At 41.4% G+C, this 22,623-nt stretch overlaps 1 protein-coding gene across 4 annotated transcripts in view; it reads left to right on the top strand.

Annotated features, from left to right (window-relative positions):
- Window positions 1–22,623, top strand: part of syne3 (spectrin repeat containing, nuclear envelope family member 3) — a 104,541-nt gene that overhangs the window by 56,617 nt on the left and 25,301 nt on the right. For 2 of the 4 annotated variants that reach the window (XM_079694695.1, XM_079694693.1), the window contains one exon: window positions 12,214–17,345. The exons of 1 other annotated variant lie outside the window; for it this stretch is intronic. In XM_079694695.1, the coding sequence (XP_079550821.1) occupies window positions 12,214–12,396 (183 nt within the window). In that variant the 3' untranslated portion in view covers window positions 12,397–17,345. Of the gene's footprint in view, window positions 1–12,213; window positions 17,346–18,062; window positions 19,551–22,623 lie in introns of those variants that run through there. One more of the 4 variants, XM_079694694.1, reaches the window with a different exon arrangement.

Raw genomic sequence — 22,623 nt, 5'->3', positions numbered from 1 at the left:
TGCAACAATCCCCACGCAAATACACAGTGTGCCAGTTACAATGAAGGCTCGATAATCAGCTCACGGCATATAGGTGTAAGCAGGGGTAAAGTGCTATTTTTATAGCTGGTGTGTGGACCTCACATAGGGGGGTCAAGGGGCAAGCTCCCCCGGGAAGATTTTTAAATATTGAAGTTAAAAGCATCAATCTGGTGCACTTTGAGAGCAACATGAAGAGATCTATGGATACCTCTCTCAACACCCATATGAAACAGAACTATAAGCAGATTTACTTTTTCTTTATGGATATTTTACAAATCACCCTTTTAAACTTTATTCTTTTTTTACTGTCATATAGTATTTCATACCTGTTTTTAATTTATTCTCTTATTTTTTTATAACTATAATAATCATATAAACGTGTGCCTCGGAAATAATTGTTTACATCAATGGTGACCAAAACGTTTGAGACCCACTGATATAACAGTCCACAGTCCTTTAGCTCACTGAGCCTCTCAGTCTGACAGGAGAGGACTCTCCTCCACTTTGTTGTTGAAAAAACTCCTTATATCCGTTAGCGTAGCTCGCTAGCACCAGAAGCTAACAACAACGATCTCCGGTACCGGTGCGCTCTCTCTCGCTCACGCACAAACACACAAAATGGCTTGTTCCACACACACACACACAGAGCCGAGCTTTAATGAAACACAGAGACCCCGACGTAATAGTACTGTATCATATTATTTTCGAATCAATAATTTTTCAAAATATATATATATATTTTTTTAATAACCATTTTTCCTCCTGGTCTCTCGCGCCCCCCCTGGCATGCCTCTGCTTTGAGAACCACTGGTTTACAGTAATATTCACATTAATCAGTCTGTTTATATTCACTGCCATGTAACTGTAACCTGAGAACCACTGAAGCTACAACAGTGCAACAGTCCAACTTTTAAAGGAACCCCCCCCCCCCCCATTTAAAAACAGTTCTTGTTGAGAAAAACAAGCATATCTGCCTTCTCAGGCATACCAGGAAGAAATGTTTGAACATTTTAAAGTAAAATGCTTCAATCTGGTGCACTTTAAGCAGAATTACTAGAGACTAGATCTAGGGGGTACAACTCTAAACACCCATATGAAAAAGATCGGTTTACACTTTAATAATTAAATAAGTATGTGAACATAACCAATAACCTACCATAGCCAATAACAAATACATGTAACGTATTTTATTTTTGTTGTTCATTCATATCTTATTTTACTATTTTATTTATGCCTATTTTTTTATCTCTCCAGTTTAAAACGATATGTCTGGTTCACTGTCCTATAGTACATTGGAATGATTTCAAACCTGTTTTATCCCAATAATTATAAAGGAGTGCCTTGGAAATATGTGTTTTACATAAATTGTGATCAAAACGTTTGAGACCCACTGAGATAACTTAGACTAAAGTGAACTATCTAAACACTCAGTCCTTTACCTCACTGACCTCTCAGTCTGACTGGAGAGGACTCTCCCTCCACATTATTGTAGAAACATCTTCTTTTAATATCCGTTAGAGCAGCTAGCACCAGATGCTAATAACAACAGCGCTGGTACCGGTGCACCCTCCCTTTCTCCCTCGCTCGCTCCCACGCTCACTCGCACTTTGGCTGTGAGCTGCGGGTGCCAGATAAGCCAACATCCCCAATGTTCATCACTTACAGCGCCCATCGTACAGGGCAAATGAAAAGTGTAACCGGGATGCAAAGGTTGTTACATTTACTTAATTATGAATGTCGTTACATCAAGGCCGAAAATTAGGATGAGCACCAACGGTCAAAACATTTTTTTTTCCTCCCAGAGCTGTCAGCGCAGCGCCTCCACAGATCTGGCACCCTAGGCGAACATCTATAACGCCAGTGCGACGGGCCGGCCCTGGTCCCAGGTTACGCTGTAGGAAGTGTAGGACCGTAAAACGCTACATTTCCCGCCCCGCCGCAGTCATACAGTAGGCTACGGAGAGCGGCGAGAAACATTTCCTAGGGCATCGAAAAGCGGAACCGAAATTCACATTTCTAAATGATGCCGTTGGAATCTAAATGTTGGCTCGGTACCCAACCCTATACATAAGCATGTTGGCATTGTAGTTAACATAACAAAGACCAATGAAACCTGAGCTGTAGGTGTTGGGGCAGTTGGAATGTTGACCTGATGACCAAAGTGATTACCATTCATCCTGAGGGGAAGTTGTGAGTGGATTCAAATGGTGATCCATAAAGTGTTGTCAAGAGTTATCAGTCGAGACGAAACCTGTCAACTAACTAACCCTGCCAGAGACATTCTTCCTTAATAGCAAAAAAAAAGAGCTTTTGAAGGCATCTCACCACAAATAAATAAATCAAAGACAATAAAAACGTTATAAAGAGGCTGCTTGCCAGGGACGAGCACAGACATTTGGAGGGGCTATTGCTCTAAACTGGAAAAAGGGCCTCCCCCCGAAAAAAAACACAAGACCTTTTGAAAATTGTAAGTTGTTTTTAATGTAAAAGAAACCAAACGATTATTACATTAACTAAATTGAACAGTAATTCACATCTCATAACAAAATAAGCTAAGGCGACTACCGTAATTTTCGGACTATAAGCCGCGCCTTTTTCCCTATTTTTCGACGCTGCGGCTTATATAACGGTGCGGCTAATCTATGGATTTTTACAGCTAACGGCCAACACCTTTAACTCTATGGGCTCTATGGCCGGTCCGCGGACCCCCACCTTTAAGCGGCGGGTTCCAGCAGGAAAAGCTGGAGGCCGGAAAAGAGTGAGACAGGTAGCGCGCAAAAGTAAAAGTGGAACCGAGAGTGGTATGCCGCTGCTGCGGCTTATATTCAGGTGCGCCTTATAGTCCGAAAATTACGGTACTTGCATTCGGTGACTTGATTTTAAAAATGAAAACATGGGAAATGTTTTTGTTATCCATATCCATATCTCATTAAAATATCTAATGTTAGTAGCTATTAAAGAAAAACTGGGGACAATTCTGTTCTAATGTAGTTTGACCAGACCATTGTAACTGCTATGCAGTCCAGACATAGGCTACTGATCAAATAGGGCCTCTATAATTACCTAAAATAAACTCACTAATTAATTAAACCAGCATTATTCTTATACTTATCATTCTTTATGAGCGCAGTAACGGTAAGGTATCTAATTACTTATTTATTTAGTATTCCATAACTTCATAACAGAGATGGTCAAACTGAAGTAGAGACATGGCAGAAATCCTACAATGAAGCGGGACATTGAACTGTTCACCCGTGAGAGGGCGATCAAGAAAAGAGAGCGAGCGGCCCCGTTGAGGGAGTTTACAGATGAAAAGACACAGAAAGACAGAAGCACAAAAACAACAAGTAGGCTATAATTAGGTGTTTTTTTGTAAATAACCGACGGTATCAAGAGGAAGTAAAGTCCCCTGGTTTATCCCTTATACCCTAACTGCCATGAGACAACTCAAAATCAAGTTTTCAAAATCCGACACTGAGGTGGTCTTAATGTGCCGGCAGATGACAGCGCTGACAGTGTGTTTCCCGCAGCGAGACGCTACAATACTAACTGTGGGCTTATCATGTTGATTCGGCCACAACAGAAAAAAGAAAAACAAACTAGCGATTAGCTAGTTTCGCTTCCTCTTCCATCAATCATTAGCCTTTACACAAACACACGTCTCTCTCCCCTCTGAGTGTGTGTTCACAGTGTTAGGTTTGTGTTCATGTTTCTTTCTCTAGCAACCAGCTTGCTCCTGTCTGTGAGACAGTTGTTTAGCTAACATTAGCTAAAGAGTTTGACCTTAAAGCCACATGGTTGGTTATTTAGTACCAACAGTTTCAGAGTGCAATTTTCTTACTGCTGTAACGTACCATGTGCAACTGTTGTGATTCAATGACTTAAAGAGGCCGATTATGCTTTTTAGTTTTCCCTCTCCTGTAGTGTGTTCTACACTCCAGTTTCCCCCTGCCTTCCAGAACCTTATGACATCACCATGTAACACTCACACTCGCACACTGTAGTTGATAGGCTAAGGGGTGAAAAGAGGTGCTGCAGCACGGGCAGTATGAGAAAAAGAAAGCACTTTTTGAACATTAAAGCATGGAGACATGTCAGGGTAGAGACAATACATATGAAAATAAACCTAATATCTCCTCTTTATGAATCACTAAACTAACGAGTAGTCAAATTCACTTACACGGCCAAGAAGTAAAAAAGCTAGCTAATGTAAATTGCATTTTTTAAATTACACAAAGCGAACTTCTCCCTTGGAAGAATTTAAATATATGGAAAATGGATAATCATATTGTGCCTATAGCTGCAATGATTTAATTAATTTTTCCCCCCAAAACATTCTAAATGTACCAAAAGCCTAACAATTTCATTTCAAACCTTTTATTTAAGCAGGTGAATCGCATTGATATCATTGATCTCTTTTTCAAGGGAGACCTGCTGCAAGTAGGTTCCACATGAAGACATAAAACAACAGAAAAAGGACATCATACAGCATATTTACAGCGACTACAGTTCACATAGCTAGTGACATTTACAGGTTCCAACAGTTTCCGATTGGATAGCATCTATCTGTGCTTTAAAAAGTAGTGGAACCAAATTGCTCAGTTTCCATTCCTTTTGCAGATTGTTCCAAGTTAGTGGAGCTGCGCATCTAAAAGCTTTCTTCCCTAAGTCAGTCCTAGCACTTGGCACATGTAATACAAGCCCATAATCTAAAGATCTGTCACATTTGTTAGAAGGGAAGTCTGGATTGGTTCCTATTTCTTTTCATCATTTTCCCTTATTCAGTTTTTAAATGTGGCAAACACCCCTCCAAACTATCAACAGCCTGTTTCTTGTCCAAATTATCATGGGATAAGTTTCAATTGTACTTATTATTATCGCCTAATAATGGTACATTGAGTGGAAGTAGTGGGAGGAGGTCTTCGACCATATAGGAAGCACACCTACAATTCATATAATTGAAAATGCCACAAGGCACAGTTTACTTCCTATGTGTTATTACAGTAGTTACTTTATATCAGTACCACAGTTCAATGGATTTGAACAAATGATGTTCACACAACAATCGAACACTCTAAAGCCCCTGTCACACTGTCCCGAAATTGACACCCGTTGGACACACGATTAAGGAATTAAAGTTCAAATTTGGCTCTGATCGTAACAACATCGGGCCATTCGTGAGGGCCTCTTAAGCCATCGTATGACCGCCGGTGGAGTTTTCTCAGGCTCCGGCAGCAACTTCGGGAGCGGTGGCAACATCTTTGGCATCACAAAGCATTGCCGAAGGACCTTGCGAAGGTTCATTTTCGTGTTGACTTCGTGTGTCCATTTTGCCCTTCGTAAGGCATTCGTGAGGGCATCTTAAGCCATCGTATGACCGCCGGTGGAATTTATCAGGCTCCGGCAGCAACTTCGGGAGTGGTGGCAAAATCTTTGGCATGCCAAACATTTGTCGAAGGACCTTGCGAAGGTTCATTTTCGTGTTGCCTTCGTGTGTCTATTTTGCCCTTCATAAGGCCATCGTGAGAGCATCTTGTTATCATCGGTGCCATCGGGCATTCGCCCTCACTCTGATCGGGGCGAATGCCCGATGGCACCGATGATAACAAGATGCCCTCACGATTTGACAAGATGTCCTCACGAGTGCCTTACGAAGTTGCCGCTCACGAAGTTGCTGCCGGAGCCTGAGAAACTCCTCCGGCGGTCATACGATGGCTTAAGATGCCCAACGAATGTTGTTACGATCAGAGCCGAATTTGAACATTTCCTTAATCGTGTGTCCATCGGGTGTCAATTTCGGGACAGTGTGACAGGGGCCTAACACAGTGGTTCTCAACCTTTTTACACCAAGTACCACCTGAGAAAATAGTTGGCTCTCCAAGTACCAACATATGACCAATGTTAAAATACAGTTTATGCACAGTTCATGCAGGACTAGGAGGCAAATTTATCCAATATAAAGAACAAAATAATAACTTATTCTCACACAACAAATGCCAACTGTACACACATGTCATGTAGGCCTCCTGCAACAACCCACATCGTAACAGAAAATGTCATATTGGGAATTCAGTTCCACAATAATAATGAAGCCTCCAGGAGCAGATGAGCCTAAGGGCTAATAGCTCATCTTCAGTCTGCTGATGTTTGCTATTGCCATTTCTGTGGTGGCAAAGTAAAAAATAAAAGAAAAAAGATAAGAAAAAAGATAACAATTAAGGACAAGTGTGTGCTTTTTCAGCTTTTGACCTCGGTCACAGCCTTCTCTCCATTCTTTGCGCGAATGCCTTCTTCCTGAGTCACTTCTTTCCTCCATCACAGCGGCTGTGCATATCCCTTTTGCGTTGCTGGCGGAGCCTGCGCTTGTGCTCGGTTTATGACTGTCCTCCTCCTCATTCACTTGTTCGCTTTCGCTGGTAATATTCTCCTCTGTACCTCTCTTCCGAATACCTCCAGTTTTGCTCCAGAAGGTTGGTGACGTCGTCCTTGAGGACGACGGCTGCTCCATCTCCCCATCTCCTAAAAGCCTGCAACCTGGGTGTCATCCTTGACTCCACCCTTTCCTTCCATTCCCACATAAAATATGTGACCAAATCGGCCTTTTACCACCTAAGGCACATTGCCAGACTCCGACCGTCACTCTCGGAGTCGGTTGCCGAAACCCTAGTGCATGCTTTTGTCACAACCCGCTTGGACTACTGCAATGGTGTCCTGTTTGGGGTTCCCAACAAAACCCTGGACAGGCTCCAGTATGTCCAAAACTGTGCTGCTAGGGTACTCACACAGACAAAACCGTGGCAGCACATCACTCCCACCCTCATCGACCTACACTGGTTGCCGGTCAAGTCCTGCATATTCTACAAAGTCCTCCTCCTCACCTACAAGTTCCTCCATCCCTCCTTGTCCCCCAGTACCTATCGGACATCCTTCACCCACATGCCCCACCCCGGAACCTGCGGTCCTCAGACTCTGGCCTGCTTACCACCCCCCGCACCAAACTGCGAACCTTCGGGGAAAGAGCCTTCAGTGTGGCAGCCCCCACCCTCTGGAACGCTCTCCCTGCGGAGATTCGCAACATCCCCACACTCGACGCCTTCAAAAGGGCCCTCAAGTCCAATCTGTTTGCCAAGGCTTTCGGCCCCTGAATCGATCTGTTGTTTTGCCTGTCTGACTTTTGTTTTGTTATGTTTGTTTTTTTGCCCTATTACTTGTAAAGCAACCTTGGGTCCCTTGAAAGGTGCTATATAAATCCAAGCTATTATTATTATTATTATTGCAACGTTCGCTAACTTTTTGTTAATTCCATGGAATGCTCTTAACATCCCGATAGCAATGAATATCTTAAGTGCTTTGACAAAAAATCCATAAAACAAAGTCATCTGTGGAAGCCGTAGTACTGTAAAAAGCACGACCAATTATCTGAGCCGGCCCGGCTAAAATAACTGGATGGCCTACCTGCCTGTCAGCCTTCCATCTGTGCACAAACTTATCTCGTGCCCTCATTGGTCATGTGCGCGTTCGTGTGTGTTGGAGGAGGGGCTCTGTAAGGAAGTGGCAGGTTTCTTCCGGTTGTGTATTTTCAAATTATTGCGCACTCTAGCTGGTTTCTCCAAAATGACCTACCCCACCTTTAATTAAAATAAAAATTTTAAAAAATGTAATCTTTTTTATATGTCAGATTCCACTAGCGGGAGCTGGCGTACCACCAGTGGTACGCGTACCACAGGTTGAGAACCACTGCTCTAACAGATGAAAGATCTGTCTTCATGTTGAACGCTTGGCCTGCAGGCTCTCAGTGACGCAGAGAGAAGGTGAAGGATGAGCGTAGGCAGGGAACATGATTCACAGAATAACAAATGAGAGAAGCAACTGTGTTCATCATGTTCCTCACTGCTGCTTCTGATTCTCCACATTTCCTTACGTGCTTTCTCAGTGTGCATCTGCCAGTGTGTTGGTTTCAGAATATGTCATATTTCCCAGAGTTTCCGAGCTTATAAACCATCATCCTTCTGAAGAATTTGCTGCAGAAATAAAAATAAAAAAGCAGTCCAGACAGTGTTTAAGGCCAGCAGAAAGAAAAAGTTCAGTTTTGAGAAAGTGACTTTGTAGTTTCATTCATAAGACGCAGAGAAACAGAAGCCAAGTCATTAGTAGAAGCCAGCTGACCAGAGATGTACATTATGTAAATACAACGCAATGCCAAAGTTATTAATCACAGTGCTGAGGGTTCACTTTATCTCCTGTCATGAAGCAGCACACACTGCAGTATGTCATCCGTATCAAACCTAACAAGTAGCAGGATATGAAGAATGTTTGCTGATGGCCAAATGGTTCATTTTTGATAATAATAGTATTTTAAATGGAGGCCATTATGGTAAATGAAGTCATTATGGTAACTTATGACATTCATACCTGCAGTTTATCACATATTTAAAAAATAAAACAACATGGGCTGAGGGATTAAAACATGTGTCAGTTTGGTCTGTTTGCTTTTTTTCATTACTTAGAATATAAATACTTACTAAGTGTATGTTGAAAGACAACATATTCTTCCTACTTCCAGGTTCATATCAGTATGTAGTGTCTGTTAATGTTCAAAAAGCTCTGTATGCTTCTCATACTCCCTGTGCTGCAGCACCTCTTTTCACCCTCTGTCTGAAACCAGAGCCCAGTCTGCTCTGATTGGTTAGCTGGCCGGCTCTGTTGTGATTGGTCAACTGCTTAGAGATGTCCCTAATCTTAGCCTATCACGTACAATGCCCTAGACCAGCAGTTCTCAAAGTGTGAGGCGCGCCTCCCCTGAGAGCTTCAGGGGTGACAAAAACATTTACGAGAAAAAGAAGAGTAAAGTGTCACTTGCACACCTTTGGCTGTCTGTGGAGACCGAGTTCCCCCACCTCGCCAAAGAGGCTGTAAAAGTGCTCATTCCCTTCACCTCCACCCAGGGGCGTACTGACAATCTGTGTGTTCTCGAGAATCACAGAACGGCCGGTCGTCAGCGGACCGTTGACGGCCAGCTCGGTTCGCTGACCGCCGGCACCGCCCTTAATTTTGTATGTTTTTAAACGGCATCATTTAAGTTGCGCTGACAGGCGACAGAGGTCCGTTCAGCGGGCCGTTTCCACGCAGCAAGGCTTTCCCCCCCGGTTGATAGTTCACTAGCATGCTCTACCGATTTGTGTGGGCTGGGCTGGGTGAGATTCCAGGACTGATTTTATTGTTTAATGTTCTAAGGAGGTGACGCTAGTAAGCCAATCAAATCGGTGCAGTCAGTGAGCCAGCACGATAGATTCAAACACAGAGACAAGACAAGTGGAAAGAAACAGTCGGATTTATTTCAAAGGTGGAAGGTAGACAGCGAAAACAGAGCATTTAATGACATGTTCTCTTACTGGACCTCTTTGAAATGCAATTGAATGCCCCTGCATTATAGCAATAATAATAATAATTATGTTCTCTGAGGGGAGGCTCACCTCCCCGCACTTTGAAAACCCCTGTCCGAGACCGCTAGCCAATAGAAGAGTTAGTGTTCCATACTGATGTCACTATGTTATGGAAATAAACAAAGGAGTCCAATGGAGGTGTGTGTGTGTGTGTGTGTGTGTGTGTGTGTGTGTGTGTGTGTGTGTGTGTGTGTGTGTGTGTGTGTGTGTGTGTGTGTGTGTGTGTGTGTGTGTGTGTGTGTGTGTGTGTGTGTGTGTGTGTGTGTGTGTGTGTGTGTGTGTGTGTGTGTGTGTGTGTGTGTGTGTGTGTGTGTGTGTGTGTGTGTGTGTGTGTGTGTGTGTGTGTGTGTGTGTGGAACAAGCCATTTTGTGTGTGTGTGTGTGCGAGCGAGAGAGAGCGCACCGGTACCGGAGATCGTTGTTGTTAGCTTCTGGTGCTAGCGAGCTACGCTAACGGATATAAGGAGTTTTTTCAACAACAAAGTGGAGGAGAGTCCTCTCCTGTCAGACTGAGAGGCTCAGTGAGCTAAAGGACTCTGAGTGTTATATCAGTGGGTCTCAAACGTTTTGGTCACCATTAATGTAAACAATTATTTCCTAGGCACATGTTTATATGATCATTATAGTTATAAAAAAATACGAGAATAAATTAAAAACAGGTATCAAATACTATATGACAGTAAAAAAAGAATAAAGTTTAAAAGGGTGATTTGTAAAATATCCATAAAGAAAAAGTAAATCTGCTTACAGTTCTGTTTCATAGGGGTGTTGAGAGATGTATCCATAGATCTCTTCATGTTGCTCTCAAAGTGCACCAGATTGATGCTTTTAACTTCAACATTTAAAAATCTTCCAAGGGGAGCTTGCCCCTGGACCCCCCCTAAGCTGCTCCCAGCTTAGGGGGAGCAGCTTCTACTGAAGCCTTCTGAGTAAATCGCCAGAACGCCAACACCTCCTCATCTCCACCGCTCCCATGCTTTCTTTTGTGTTTCCATAAGTTAGTCTCTCTGCGTTGGTGCGTGGGGCTAATGCTAATAATGCTAATGCCAGCTAATACAATGGCGGCTTCACAAAACTTTTCAGAGTTTTACAGGGCGTGGTTTGCAATTCGCCGAGCCAATCAGAAATTTGAACTTTTTTCTCCCCAGGAAAGTACCCGCAAAAAGTTCTCTTTTTGGTGTGAACGCAAAATCCCAGGAACTATTGGAACTAAAAGGGAAAATTACTCCGGTGTGAAAGCGCCTATAGCAGAGGTGGGACTCGAGTCACATGACTTGACTCGAGTCGCACATTTTTTGACTTGAGACTTGCTTGACTAACATTGATAAAAGACTTGACTTGACTTTGACTTGGTATTCATGACTTGAGACTTGACTTAAGCTTGAAACAGATGACTTGAAAGGACTTGACTGTTTAAAATTAAATATTTGCATTTGTTTTTGTAGTGGGATATTACGTTTAGTTTTTTCGAAAAACGTGATTATAACGCCATGCGTGCAAACCTGGCAACCCACTAGACGGCAGGAGTGTCAGTTAACATGGCAGCGGCTAGCTTTACTCCAAAAATAGTTAAGTTTGGATTCAAGGATTATTTTGTCGATGACTCTAATAAGAAGAGAACAGCAGTAAGCAGGGTCTGCAGCATAAAGATCAGTGACATAACCACCACAACATCCAACTTCATTCGTCACTACAAAAAAAAAAACAGAGAAAGGTAGGCTACGTGACTTTGTTGTGTTAGCTAGAAAGCTAACGTTAAGTTTAAGCTACGTTAGACTTGGTTTCAAATCGATTAAGCAAAGAGAAGACAAAACGGGGTAAATGAACACTTGAACCTCCAAGGGATTCATTTTGACTAACCCTGATACTGACGGGCTGTCAGGAGAGAGTGAGAGAGAGAGAGAGAGAGAGAGAGAGGAAAAGAGATGCCTCGTTTATTTCCCCTGTGATATTATCAGAAGTTACTGGAAACTTTTGAATAATGTAGTTCATCTACTTTTAGTAGTTTGTTTAAATGTTTTAATTATGTTGTTTTTGTTTGTAGAAGTGCATCATTCCTTGATTTATTATAAAATGAATCTGAACTTTTTGATCTGTTATGATGATAAACTGAAGCCATTTCTAAATTAACCCAATTAAGTGAGTTTTAAATCGTCCTGCTTAGTTTATAAGGAAATTATGAAGAGGAACAAATTAAATGATTTGAAAATGATATCTATGTAGGTGCTGATGCTGTTGGCCGTTCTAGTGTTAACATACATTTTAATTAAATATGTGTAATGGCAAATGCCATATATGATTTTCTGACCTGGAATTCTGCCTTTTTGAACAGACTTTTTGAGTCCTAGCTATATTGTCTGCAGTTCTGGGGTTAATATGAATCTATTATGATTGTCATCGGTCTAAATTAGATTTCAAATGATTAACTGTGTATGTAATGAAGATCATAGTGTGGGTTGAATCCATTTTCATAACCACTGTCTTTTAACTGATTTTAAATGCAGAAACTGGGCTCATTCATCAGAATTTCGTATGACTTGACTTGACTTGCTTGACCTGAGCAATGACTTGACTTGACTTGCTTGACTCTCACCACAGTGACTTGGGACTTGCTTGATACTTGTAGGTCAAGACTTGAGACTTGCTCATGACTTGCACATGTAGGACTTACTCCCACCTCTGGCCTATAGTGATCTGTTTCTACAGGGCATTTACAACATACTCTTTCTAAATTGTGTGTGTTTTTCAGAGGGCGAGGCTGTGGCAGAGGGTCTGCCGGCTGGCCCTCCCCCTCTGGCTCCTGCTACTGGCTCTGCTGCTGCTGGCCTTCCTGCTACCCTTCATGGACGAAGGCAGCAGCTGCTCCCTGACCAACAACTTTGCCCGCTCCTTCAATGTCATGCTGCGCTACAACGGACCACCCCCCACGTAGGAGAAGCCCCCATAACTCACTATAACGGACCGTGGTTTATTAGGTGACGTTGACCCTCTCCCTGGATTACAGAGAAACAAAGAGGACTAGAACATCTGAAGAGCAATCTAAAGGCTTTGCAACAAATCATATTCTCATTTAAGAAAGTTATATTCATAGCTTAACATAATTTTCCTGATGCTTTACACATTATGGACTACGTGGTCAAAAGCTCTTAGATAATGGTGTAGATATTATGTTCATGTCAACTTTAAATAACTTAGCATTAATATTAACAATATAACCCATCATCGTGACACAAAGACTCTGCTTTAAGTTTTGGTATACCCTGCAATTGTTTACACCATTTTCTTGTTGACTATATGCCAAATTTACAATTTTATAAGATTAGTTTTTTGGGCTTTTTGACTTAATGGTTAGAAGAACTGCTGAGAGCCAGGAAAGGGGGGGGAGACCATCGGCAATGGCAGGTCGGTGAGGCAAGAAACTATTATGGTTGCTAAAACAATTGATATTTTTAGAACATCCAAACTAAAGACTGCAGCAACAGAAATAGACATGCTAAGCTTCGGCTAATGCTATGCTAATGATATGTAGCAGTGCACGATAACTATTTAGCAAGGAACTACAAAGTGCAACCTTTTATTTTGAATGTTTATTTTACATGTTTTAGGACATTGTGTGTTCCTATTATAACAACGTCCACCAGTACTGTCCCTGTGTGTTCATACTGAGAGCTAAGGACTCAGCATTAGCACATGTGTGATTTGTTAGCATCTTTCACACTGTATTATCACTTTTTACAGCCTGGCAGCACAATCTGCGATCTCCAGTGCTGGGCAGTAAACCTATACAGAAGTGCCAGAAACTGCAGCGCCATGATGACCACTCCACCCACGTGTTGAAAGGCAGACTGTACTGCAGAAATACACGTTTACAGCCACGTACCAAAAAAAATTTTTACAGTTCTTTTCATATTCATCACAACTGTATGGTAGGAACATTTTCATACAACTCATGCCTTTTAAATTATATTAAGGCTTACACTTAGGGGCGTGGCCACTTTGAGTGACAGGTAAGAGCGGTCCCAGTTTGCTAGCTGCTAGCTACCGCTCTGCTATGCTACCTAGGTACGCCTCAATATTATCCACAATGCTGGTTTTTAGATGAGTCGAGAGTCAGAGGGCGGCGTCACTACAACACGAGTGACAACCAGAGGAAATCTTGAGCTTCACAACAGCTCTTCAGACACCTGTGGGTGACGCTACAGAGAATCTGTCCGGCATTAGGAAGGCAGGGCGCTCCACATGAATGGACACATACAAATGGCACAATCAGAAAAAAGACAATTCTTATTCAGATTCAGATCCTTCAGTTGTTTTGAAATAGTGGAACTGGTTTATCTTGATCAACACAGTGTTGGACTCATTCACTTTCACTTCAGTCTCAGTTGTACACATGAAGAATCATAATGATAGTATGGCATCTTTTGTGTTTAGCCAATTATTTGTTATCTCTGTTTTAATCCTGTCAGCTATGATGTCATGACTGCCTATCTGCTCACATACATGCAGGTTAAATGAGGTGTCCCTGATCTACAGTGGGGCAAAAAAGTATTTAGTCAGCCACCAATTGTGCAAGTTCTCCCACTTAAAAAGATGAGAGAGGCCTGTAATTTTCATCCTAGGTATACCTCAACTATGAGAGACAAAATTAGAAAAAACAATCCAGAAAATCACATTGTCTGATTTTTAAAGAATTTATTTGCAAATTATGGTGGAAAATAAGTATTTGGTCACCTACAAACAAACAAGATTTCTGGCTCTCACAGACCTGTAACTTCTTCTTTAAGAGCCTCCTCTGTCCTCCACTTGTTAACTGTATTAATGGCACCTGTTTGAACTTGTTATCAGTATAAAAGACAACTGTCCACAACCTCAAACAGTCACACTCCAAACTCCACTATGGCCAAGACCAAAGAGCTGTGAAAGGACACCAGAAACAAAATTGTAGACCTGCACCAGGCTGGGAAGACTGAATCTGCAATAGGTAAGCAGCTTGGTGTGAAGAAATCAACTGTGGGAGCAATTATTAGAAAATGGAAGACATACAAGACCACATATAATCTCCCTCGATCTGGGGCTCCACGCAAGATCTCACCCCGTGGGGTCAAAATGATCACAAGAACGGTGAGCAGAAATCCCAGAACCACACGGGGGGACCTAGTCAATGACCTGCAGAGAGCTGGGACCAAAGTAACAAAGGCTACCATCAGTAACACACTACGCCGCCAGGGACTCAAATAATGCAGTGCCAGACGTGTCCCCCTGCTTAAGCCAGTACATGTCCAGGCCCGTCTGCAGTTTGCTAGAGAGCATTTAGATGATCCAGAAGAGGATTGGGAGAATGTCATATGGTCAGATGAAACCAAAATAGAACTTTTTGGTAAAAACTCAACTAGACGTGTTTGGAGGAGAAAGAATGCTGAGTTGCATCCAAAGAACACCATACCTACTGTGAAACATGGGGGTGGAAACATCATGCTTTGGGGCTGTTTTTCTGCAAAGGGACCAGGACGACTGATCTGTGTAAAGGAAAGAATGAATGGGGCCATGTATCGTGAGATTTTGAGTGACAACCTCCTTCCATCAGCAAGGGCATTGAAGATGAAACGTGGCTGGGTCTTTCAGCATGACAATGATCCCAAACACACCGCCCGGGCAACGAAGGAGTGGCTTCGTAAGAAGCATTTCAAGGTCCTGGAGTGGCCTAGCCAGTCTCCAGATCTCAACCCCATAGAAAACCTTTGGAGGGAGTTGAAAGTCCGTGTTGCCCAGCGACAGCCCCAAAACATCACTGCTCTAGAGGAGATCTGCATGGAGGAATGGGCCAAAATACCAGCAACAGTGTGTGAAAACCTTGTGAAGACTTACAGAAAACATTTGACCTCTGTCATTGCCAACAAAGGGTATATAACAAAGTATTGAGATGAACTTTTGTTATTGACCAAATACTTATTTTCCACCATCATTTGCAAATAAATTCTTTAAAAATCAGACAATGTGATTTTCTGGATTTTTTTCTTCTCATTCTGTCTCTCATAGTTGAGGTATACCTAGGATGAAAATTACAGGCCTCTCTCATCTTTTTAAGTGGGAGAACTTGCACAATTGGTGGCTGACTAAATACTTTTTTGCCCCACTGTATGCTTTAGGTCTATTTTCATGTCAGTAGGGTCGTAGCTCTTCTTTGGTAATTATTTTAAGCTTCTTGTACCAGAAACTCCTGAGAGCAGTACTTTTCTTATTTTCTGAAGCTGTTCCTTTGGCTCGAACATGGTGATCTGTCTTTTACTCACGGTGAAAACAACCTGCCTGACATTCTCTGGCTGTGCTCTGGGTGCCAGCAGAACTATAAAGCTTGGTAATCATCTTTTTATGTGCAGACATGAAATAACTTATAACTGTTTTTCTCCTCTCTTTACACTCCACACACAGCTCTAAGAATACACCCACCACCTCCACACACACCTTCCCTGTTTTTTCGGGCTTGTGAGTGTTATTGAATTATCCTGCTGCGGTGGCAACAGTGACCAAATTGGGTGCATCTATTCTTCTTAAGTCTCTGTTATTGTTTTTACATTATATCTGGAATCGTGGACGGGCAAACACATCATCTTCTACCCTCATGTTAATCCTTGATTTCCTTCTGCTCCACCAAAGCACTCAAAACAGAGAGGTCCCTGAACTCATCACACACAAATACTGGTTCATGCTGTGTTCACATTATCCGGGAAATAAGTTTCCCTTTTATTGGATATCCTTGAAATCCAGCTGTAGGTTATGTAACAGACATGCTCACACTAGAGCTTTCCCTGTCAGAAACGTGCATTTTATCAATTGAAATGATTACAGATGCTTTCTCACCTCTGAATTATTCTGTTCGGATGTTTTACATTTAACAGTCCTGAAGAAGACTTGAGTCATGACGGTCAGTTCATGTTAGCCACCAAGAAGAGAACAAGGAATATTTATATATCAGTACAAAATATTTGTTCTCATCACACAGTAAAAAGTGAATGTCAGCATCACGTTAAAAGATGTTTGCAGAGGGTAACAGGTGACATCATTCTTATTACGTTAATCCTATGGTTACTTTATATATCTACCTGCTAGCTCAGGCTTATATTCATGTGGGTACATTACAAAGAAATGATTACAGTTATTAGCACAAGTACAACAGCACAGATATATTTTATAGTTTTTTCCCCAGGTTTGGTATTGTTCATAGTTTTCTTAATGTTTTCACATGGTATTTCAAACAGTTCTGACATTTGCACGTAGCTGAAAAGCATTTTTTCTGTCTGCTGTTCAGGCCCACACTGTAAGACGGTGTCTGTGAGGAGGGGGCCATCATTCTAAAAAATCCTCTTCACGGGGTAAAGAGTATGTAAATATGCCACATCCAGCACCACATTAAATATTAAGTTACCATGGCCTTGAGGCTTTAAGTTAATCAGCCGTGCCATATTACATTTGTATTTTCTATGTAGCTTTGTACTATAAACGATATTAGCAAGTTTAATAGAAGGTTTAATTCTGCATTATATTCTATTGTACTGCTGCTTATCCCTCCCGCATATATGCATGTCTCGCTTAAAAACCTTTTGGATATTTGAACACTTTATGCAACTTGAATTGACTTGAATCTGAGTGTGTGACAAACATACAGAAGAATAGTGTGAGAACACTTATTATGCAAACATTCTTAATGCCGGCTCAGATAGAGGTATTTATTATGGAAATATACAAGTAGTGTTAGAACTTTTGTATTCAAATAATTATATTCTATTTTATTCATCTTTGAGATGAAACGCGTCATATATTCAAAGAGCTTGTATTCACCTATGTTTTTATATTCTGTTGAAATAAAAGTGCAGTTTGAATATTCTGGGCTGGAATTTATTGTGACTTTAAAATGATGTTCATGATCACACAGGATGAGAGGAGAACACACCTTTGGAATCATTTCTCACTTTTTATAGAGCGCTTTTCCAACAGTTTCCATGTGCTTCCTGTCTGTGTGTGGACCCTGTGTTCTCAGAGGAGAGATTGATTGATGCAGGTGGTGCAGACACTGTTTAGACGGAGAACACATTTTTGCTTTAGTCTTTATATGGAATGAGTCAAAGAGAACAACGGAGAACACATTGTACATTCACACACATTCAGTGGATATTTAATGTATTATGCATCACATTTTGTGTTTCTTATCTGCCTGTGTGTGTATGTTAGTTTTCCTGTACTAATGAGCACCAACTATTGAGAAACAACCGGTGATGTGAGGACCACCAAAATAATATGCTATATTCTAATGGCCACCTAGCCTATACTTCATGCTGTGTGTGTGTGTGTGTGTGTGTGTGTGTGTGTGTGTGTGTGTGTGTGTGTGTGTGTGTGTGTGTGTGTGTGTGTGTGTGTGTGTGTGTGTGTGTGTGTGTGTGTGTGTGTGTGTGTGTGTGTGTGTGTGTGTGTGTGTGTGTGTGTGTGTGTGTGTGTGTGTGTGTGTGTGTGTGTGTGTGTGTGTGTGTGTGTGTGTGTGTGTGTGTGTGTGTGTGTGTGTGTGTGTGTGTGTGTGTGTGTGTGTGTGTGTGTCCTCCCCCCCAGCCAGCCCACCGATCTGTGCAGCAATCTGGAGATCACTCTCTGCCAGATACAAGCTTCCAGTCCTCATCAATCTGCAGCACTAAAAAGAAATGTTCAAAAATCCCGTTTGTTTTCTGACTCTGATCACTATGATAACCCAATCACAAAGTCAATGAGGGTCCAGTCAAAGGATGTTTTTATATTTTGTCTTTGAGAAGTGGCCTGATCAAGTCAGTAAAAAATGTCCTTTTCCTGTGAAAATATAGTAATTTCCGCTAATATGATAAAAAATCATATTATTCACCTTCTTTCTGTCCGTCTGATTCAAAGAACAGCATTTGAGGATTATGAACTCTCTTTTCATACGCAGAGTGATTCAAGTCTTTCAGGATTAGCGAGTCACAGAGAGTTGCTCTGACATGTTTGTGAAGGTTTTCAGGAAACACACACTGCTTCTGCAGAGGACTCTTAAATAAAAAGTTAGTGGTATTAGTATGCTTAAATACTGTATATCAGCACCTGTATGAGATCCATCATTCAGTTCAGCCAGACACATGCAGGGCTATCATTTATGATGTCATCACTACATTTCTGATCTTCACTTTTATGCTTTATAAAATTCTTTTTCCTCTTCAAGTCTTCTATTGGGTTTGTTTTATCAAATTGATTAAGTGGTTGAATAACCTCGCCCCAGCTGTACTTTTTCCATATGTCACAGAAACAATCAATACAATGAGCAGGGTCAGGAAATGGAAAATGCACAAAACTGACACCAACACATTTGAGATGATATTCATATTTTAACTTTTATATGATCATATCTAGTATACATCTCACACAGAATCGATTACGGTAAGCAGTTAATATATCCAATGTACTTTTGACAATGATGAAACACTGTTTTCTGTAGTAGAGAAGTCTGACCAGGGACGAACAACATGTAAAACCGTATCCTGTTACAATGTGTTTTGCATTTCTTGCAAATAAAGTAATACAATCACAAAATGGAAGAATGACAGGGGAGTACACTGAACATGACGCACTCTCACACAGTTTTTATTATTGTTGATGTCCCAATTAGTCGTACCCATGATGCCATCTTTATACACACAGTTTCATCATGTTCCCAATGTAGATGACTGCCAATCAGCTTTGTGTGTGTGAACTCAAGTGTTCACTTCCTCTCACTGCACCTGGTGTCAGTACAGAGGAGAGATTGATGGATGCAGGTGGTGCAGACACTGTTTAGACTGAGAACACATTTTTGCTTTAGTCTTTATATGGAATGAGTCAAAGAGAACAACAGAGAACACATTGTACATTCACACACATTCAGTGGATATTTAATGTATCATGCATCACATTTTGTGTTTCTTATCTGCCTGTGTGTGTATGTTAGTTTTCCTGTACTAATGAGCACCAACTATTGAGAAACAACCGGTGATGTGAGGACCACCAAAATAATATGCTATATTCTAGTGTCAGTACTGAGACTACATTTGTGTGTGTGTGTGTGTGTGTGGGGGGGGGGGGGGGGGGGTATTCAGGAAGTCTCATTACAGATGGTAAGGAGGGTGATTTGCACATTTTTGGTTTTCCATTAACAAAAGTTTGGTATTAACTGCTAAGTGGTTCTGCTTTTAGCAGCACCTCAACCAAGGTTCTAGCCCACTGATTGGTCACAGAGAATCGTGGCTATTGCGTTTTTTTAACTCTTTTGATTACCTCGTCTTAAAGTCAACGTTCTATGATTTGTTGGTAAGATACTTGAAAAACGGTCTGTGGTTAACACAAACAGCTTCCATGCGTCATAGAAACGGGTCTGAATTACCTCATTCACACCAACGCATCTCCGGTTCAAGCTCCGTGCTAGAGCTTTTCAGGTTCATAACCGGTTCTTCGGTTTAGCTCCGGCTCTTTTCACACCGCCCAGAGTCGACTGGTAATGCGACATTGCGTCATCGTTTACGTCATGACGTAACCGTTTGCGTGCCTGCTTCATAAAGCCAAACCGCGCGGATGAAATCAGTTGCATTAATTTCTTATGGCTCTATCTGCATCCTTTCCGGAGTCATTTCTGTGGTTTGGATCAGTGGTTCTCAACTGATGGGTCGCGGACCCGTTTCGAGTGGGTCGCGGATGTGTGAGTGAAGAAAAACTTTTTTTTTGGGGAAATAATCAAACTATTATTTTGAAGGCCCGATTTTCTAACGTTGTGCATGCAGTCGGCGTTGGACTGGAAGTACCGGCGGGGACCATAAACGGTTTTGAAAACTTCTGTCACATAGTGATCATCTTCTCAATAAAATATCTTTGCAAATGTTTTTTCGAGTCTTCTGGCCAATCAGAATCAAGATTGTTGCCGGAAGTCCCCACGGAGAATAACTTAGCGGTATAACTATTCTTTATACATCCATGGGTACAACTTCAGATACAAATGAACACATAATGGAATATGACCCCCGGTTTGATGATTGACAGGTCACAGAACAATGGGAGCTATCTTCTCTTACCCACAATTTAAAGTAAGTCACACAGACTATCTCCTCTTTACTCTTCTCGCAGCAAGATGTCAGAACAAAGTAAAAAACAAACAATGGCATCAAATATTATTAATATGTCGGGTAGTAATAGATTTATTTATTTTCTTCTCAGAGTGTACCAGAATGCATAGTTTATGTTAGTATTTCTAAAAATCTCCTGGGGGAGAATCCCCCAGACCCCCTGCTGGGGTTGGGTTTTCAGCATGTGTGCCTTTTTATATAGTTCAGCTTTGATTTCATCATCTCATTAAACCTTTTTTAAAAGCATACTTTAGTTATGTGAAGGGGTATAAGGGATATATGCACTGTACTTCACTTTTATTAATATTGTATGCTGAAAAGTGTATATATATATTACAGCACGATTTTTTGTTGAATCGATTTGAGTGCTTCAAAATGTTGGGTCGCGATGTATTGACCAAGTAAAAAGTGGGTCCCGAGGCCTGACCAGTTGAGAACCACTGGTTTAGACTATATTTTTATTAAAAAAAAAGTGTACTCGTGTCAATAAAGTTTTTTTTAAAACACAACTGCTTCCGAGGTCGGTCTTATTTCTTAAGGTGGACTGAACCATGAGTGTGTGGAGTAACGTTGTATCTTTCATTTAAATCAACTGTAACCTTCACCCAGGTATGTAACAGCTGTTCTCAAATGAACACGTGAAGTAAAGTTTAATATTTATAGTTTTATAGATTTATAATGAGTTATAATAAGAGGTGATCAACGTGAATGCTCAGGTTCCACCTTAACACGCAGACACGTTGCTTCACCATGAGCAGAAACCTTTATACCTGACTGGACTTCACACCATGTCTTCCTGCTCCTCTATGTCTTCTGTCTGTGCTGCAGTGTGTGAGTCGTTCTCATACTCAGGATCAGAGTCCAACTGATGAAGAGAGAGAAGACAAAATTAGACCTTCGTTCAGGGGCAGACTGGGAGGAAAAAGTTGCCTGGGGATTAATTGACAGACAGGCCCACTTAATGCGCGGCATGTATCGGCCGGCCGGCGACGAAAGTATGTTACTTAACAAAAACACCTATGCATTTAATGTTATTTTGGACCATTATTCATATAGTAATCACATTACCTGAGCCCTTGAGTTGCTTAGAGCAAAATAGTTACAGCATATATTTAGTGATTTTAATGTTAACAGATCATTGATGCAATAACATTTTGACCCAATTTTCCTGACTTGACAGCATGGAATAAAACGTGGGCGTAGGAAGCATCCTCAATGTGGGTGAGATAATTTAACAGGGAGTGTGGGCAGGTGATGGACCTCACCTCCTATAGGGGGGTCCGGGGGCATGCTCTTTTAAATGTTGAAGTTAAATGCATCAATCTGGTGCACTTTGAGAGCAAAATTAGGGACTACATCTATGGATACATCTCTCAACACCAGAGTTGGGTATAACGCCCTACTGTAATAATATTACTTTTGTCTGTAACGGAGTAGTGTAACGCGTTTATTATTCAGTGATCACACTACAGTTACTAACATTGCCCCGACACGCGTTACTTCGTTACTTTTATAAAATAATCACACTCCCTGACAGACAAGAGGGGTTTTCGCCGCCGCATGTTTGTATACATGTAGGCCTACGTAATCTGCGCGATTTGCCCGTCCACATCTCCACGTGCAGTGCTGCATAAACATGGCTCAGTCTTTTCATCTGTAAACTTCCTCAACGGGGTCGCTCGCTCTCTTTTCTTGATTGCCCTCTCACGGGTGAACAGTTCAATGTCCCGCTTCATTGTAGGATTTCTGCCATGTCTCTACCACTTTAGTTTGACCATCTCTGTTACTAAGTTATGGAAAACTAAATAAATAAGTAATTAGATACCTTACCGTTACTGCGCTCATAAAGAATGATAAGAATAAGAATAATGCGTCTTGAACTGGTTTAATTAATTAGTGTCTTTACGTTTCACAGACTGTTAGCTTGTTGTGGTAGGCTGGTAGCCTATTTTATTAAAGAGCATATCAAAAGAAAGACTTGTGTTATGTATTCCTTAATGCAATAGTAATTGGGGGTG

The sequence above is a fragment of the Notothenia rossii genome (assembly GCF_949606895.1).
Source record: "Notothenia rossii genome assembly, chromosome: 7".
Taxonomy (NCBI): domain Eukaryota; kingdom Metazoa; phylum Chordata; class Actinopteri; order Perciformes; family Nototheniidae; genus Notothenia; species Notothenia rossii.
The sequence above is the reverse complement of the archived record's forward strand: the minus strand, read 5'-3'. Positions and strand labels throughout refer to the sequence as shown.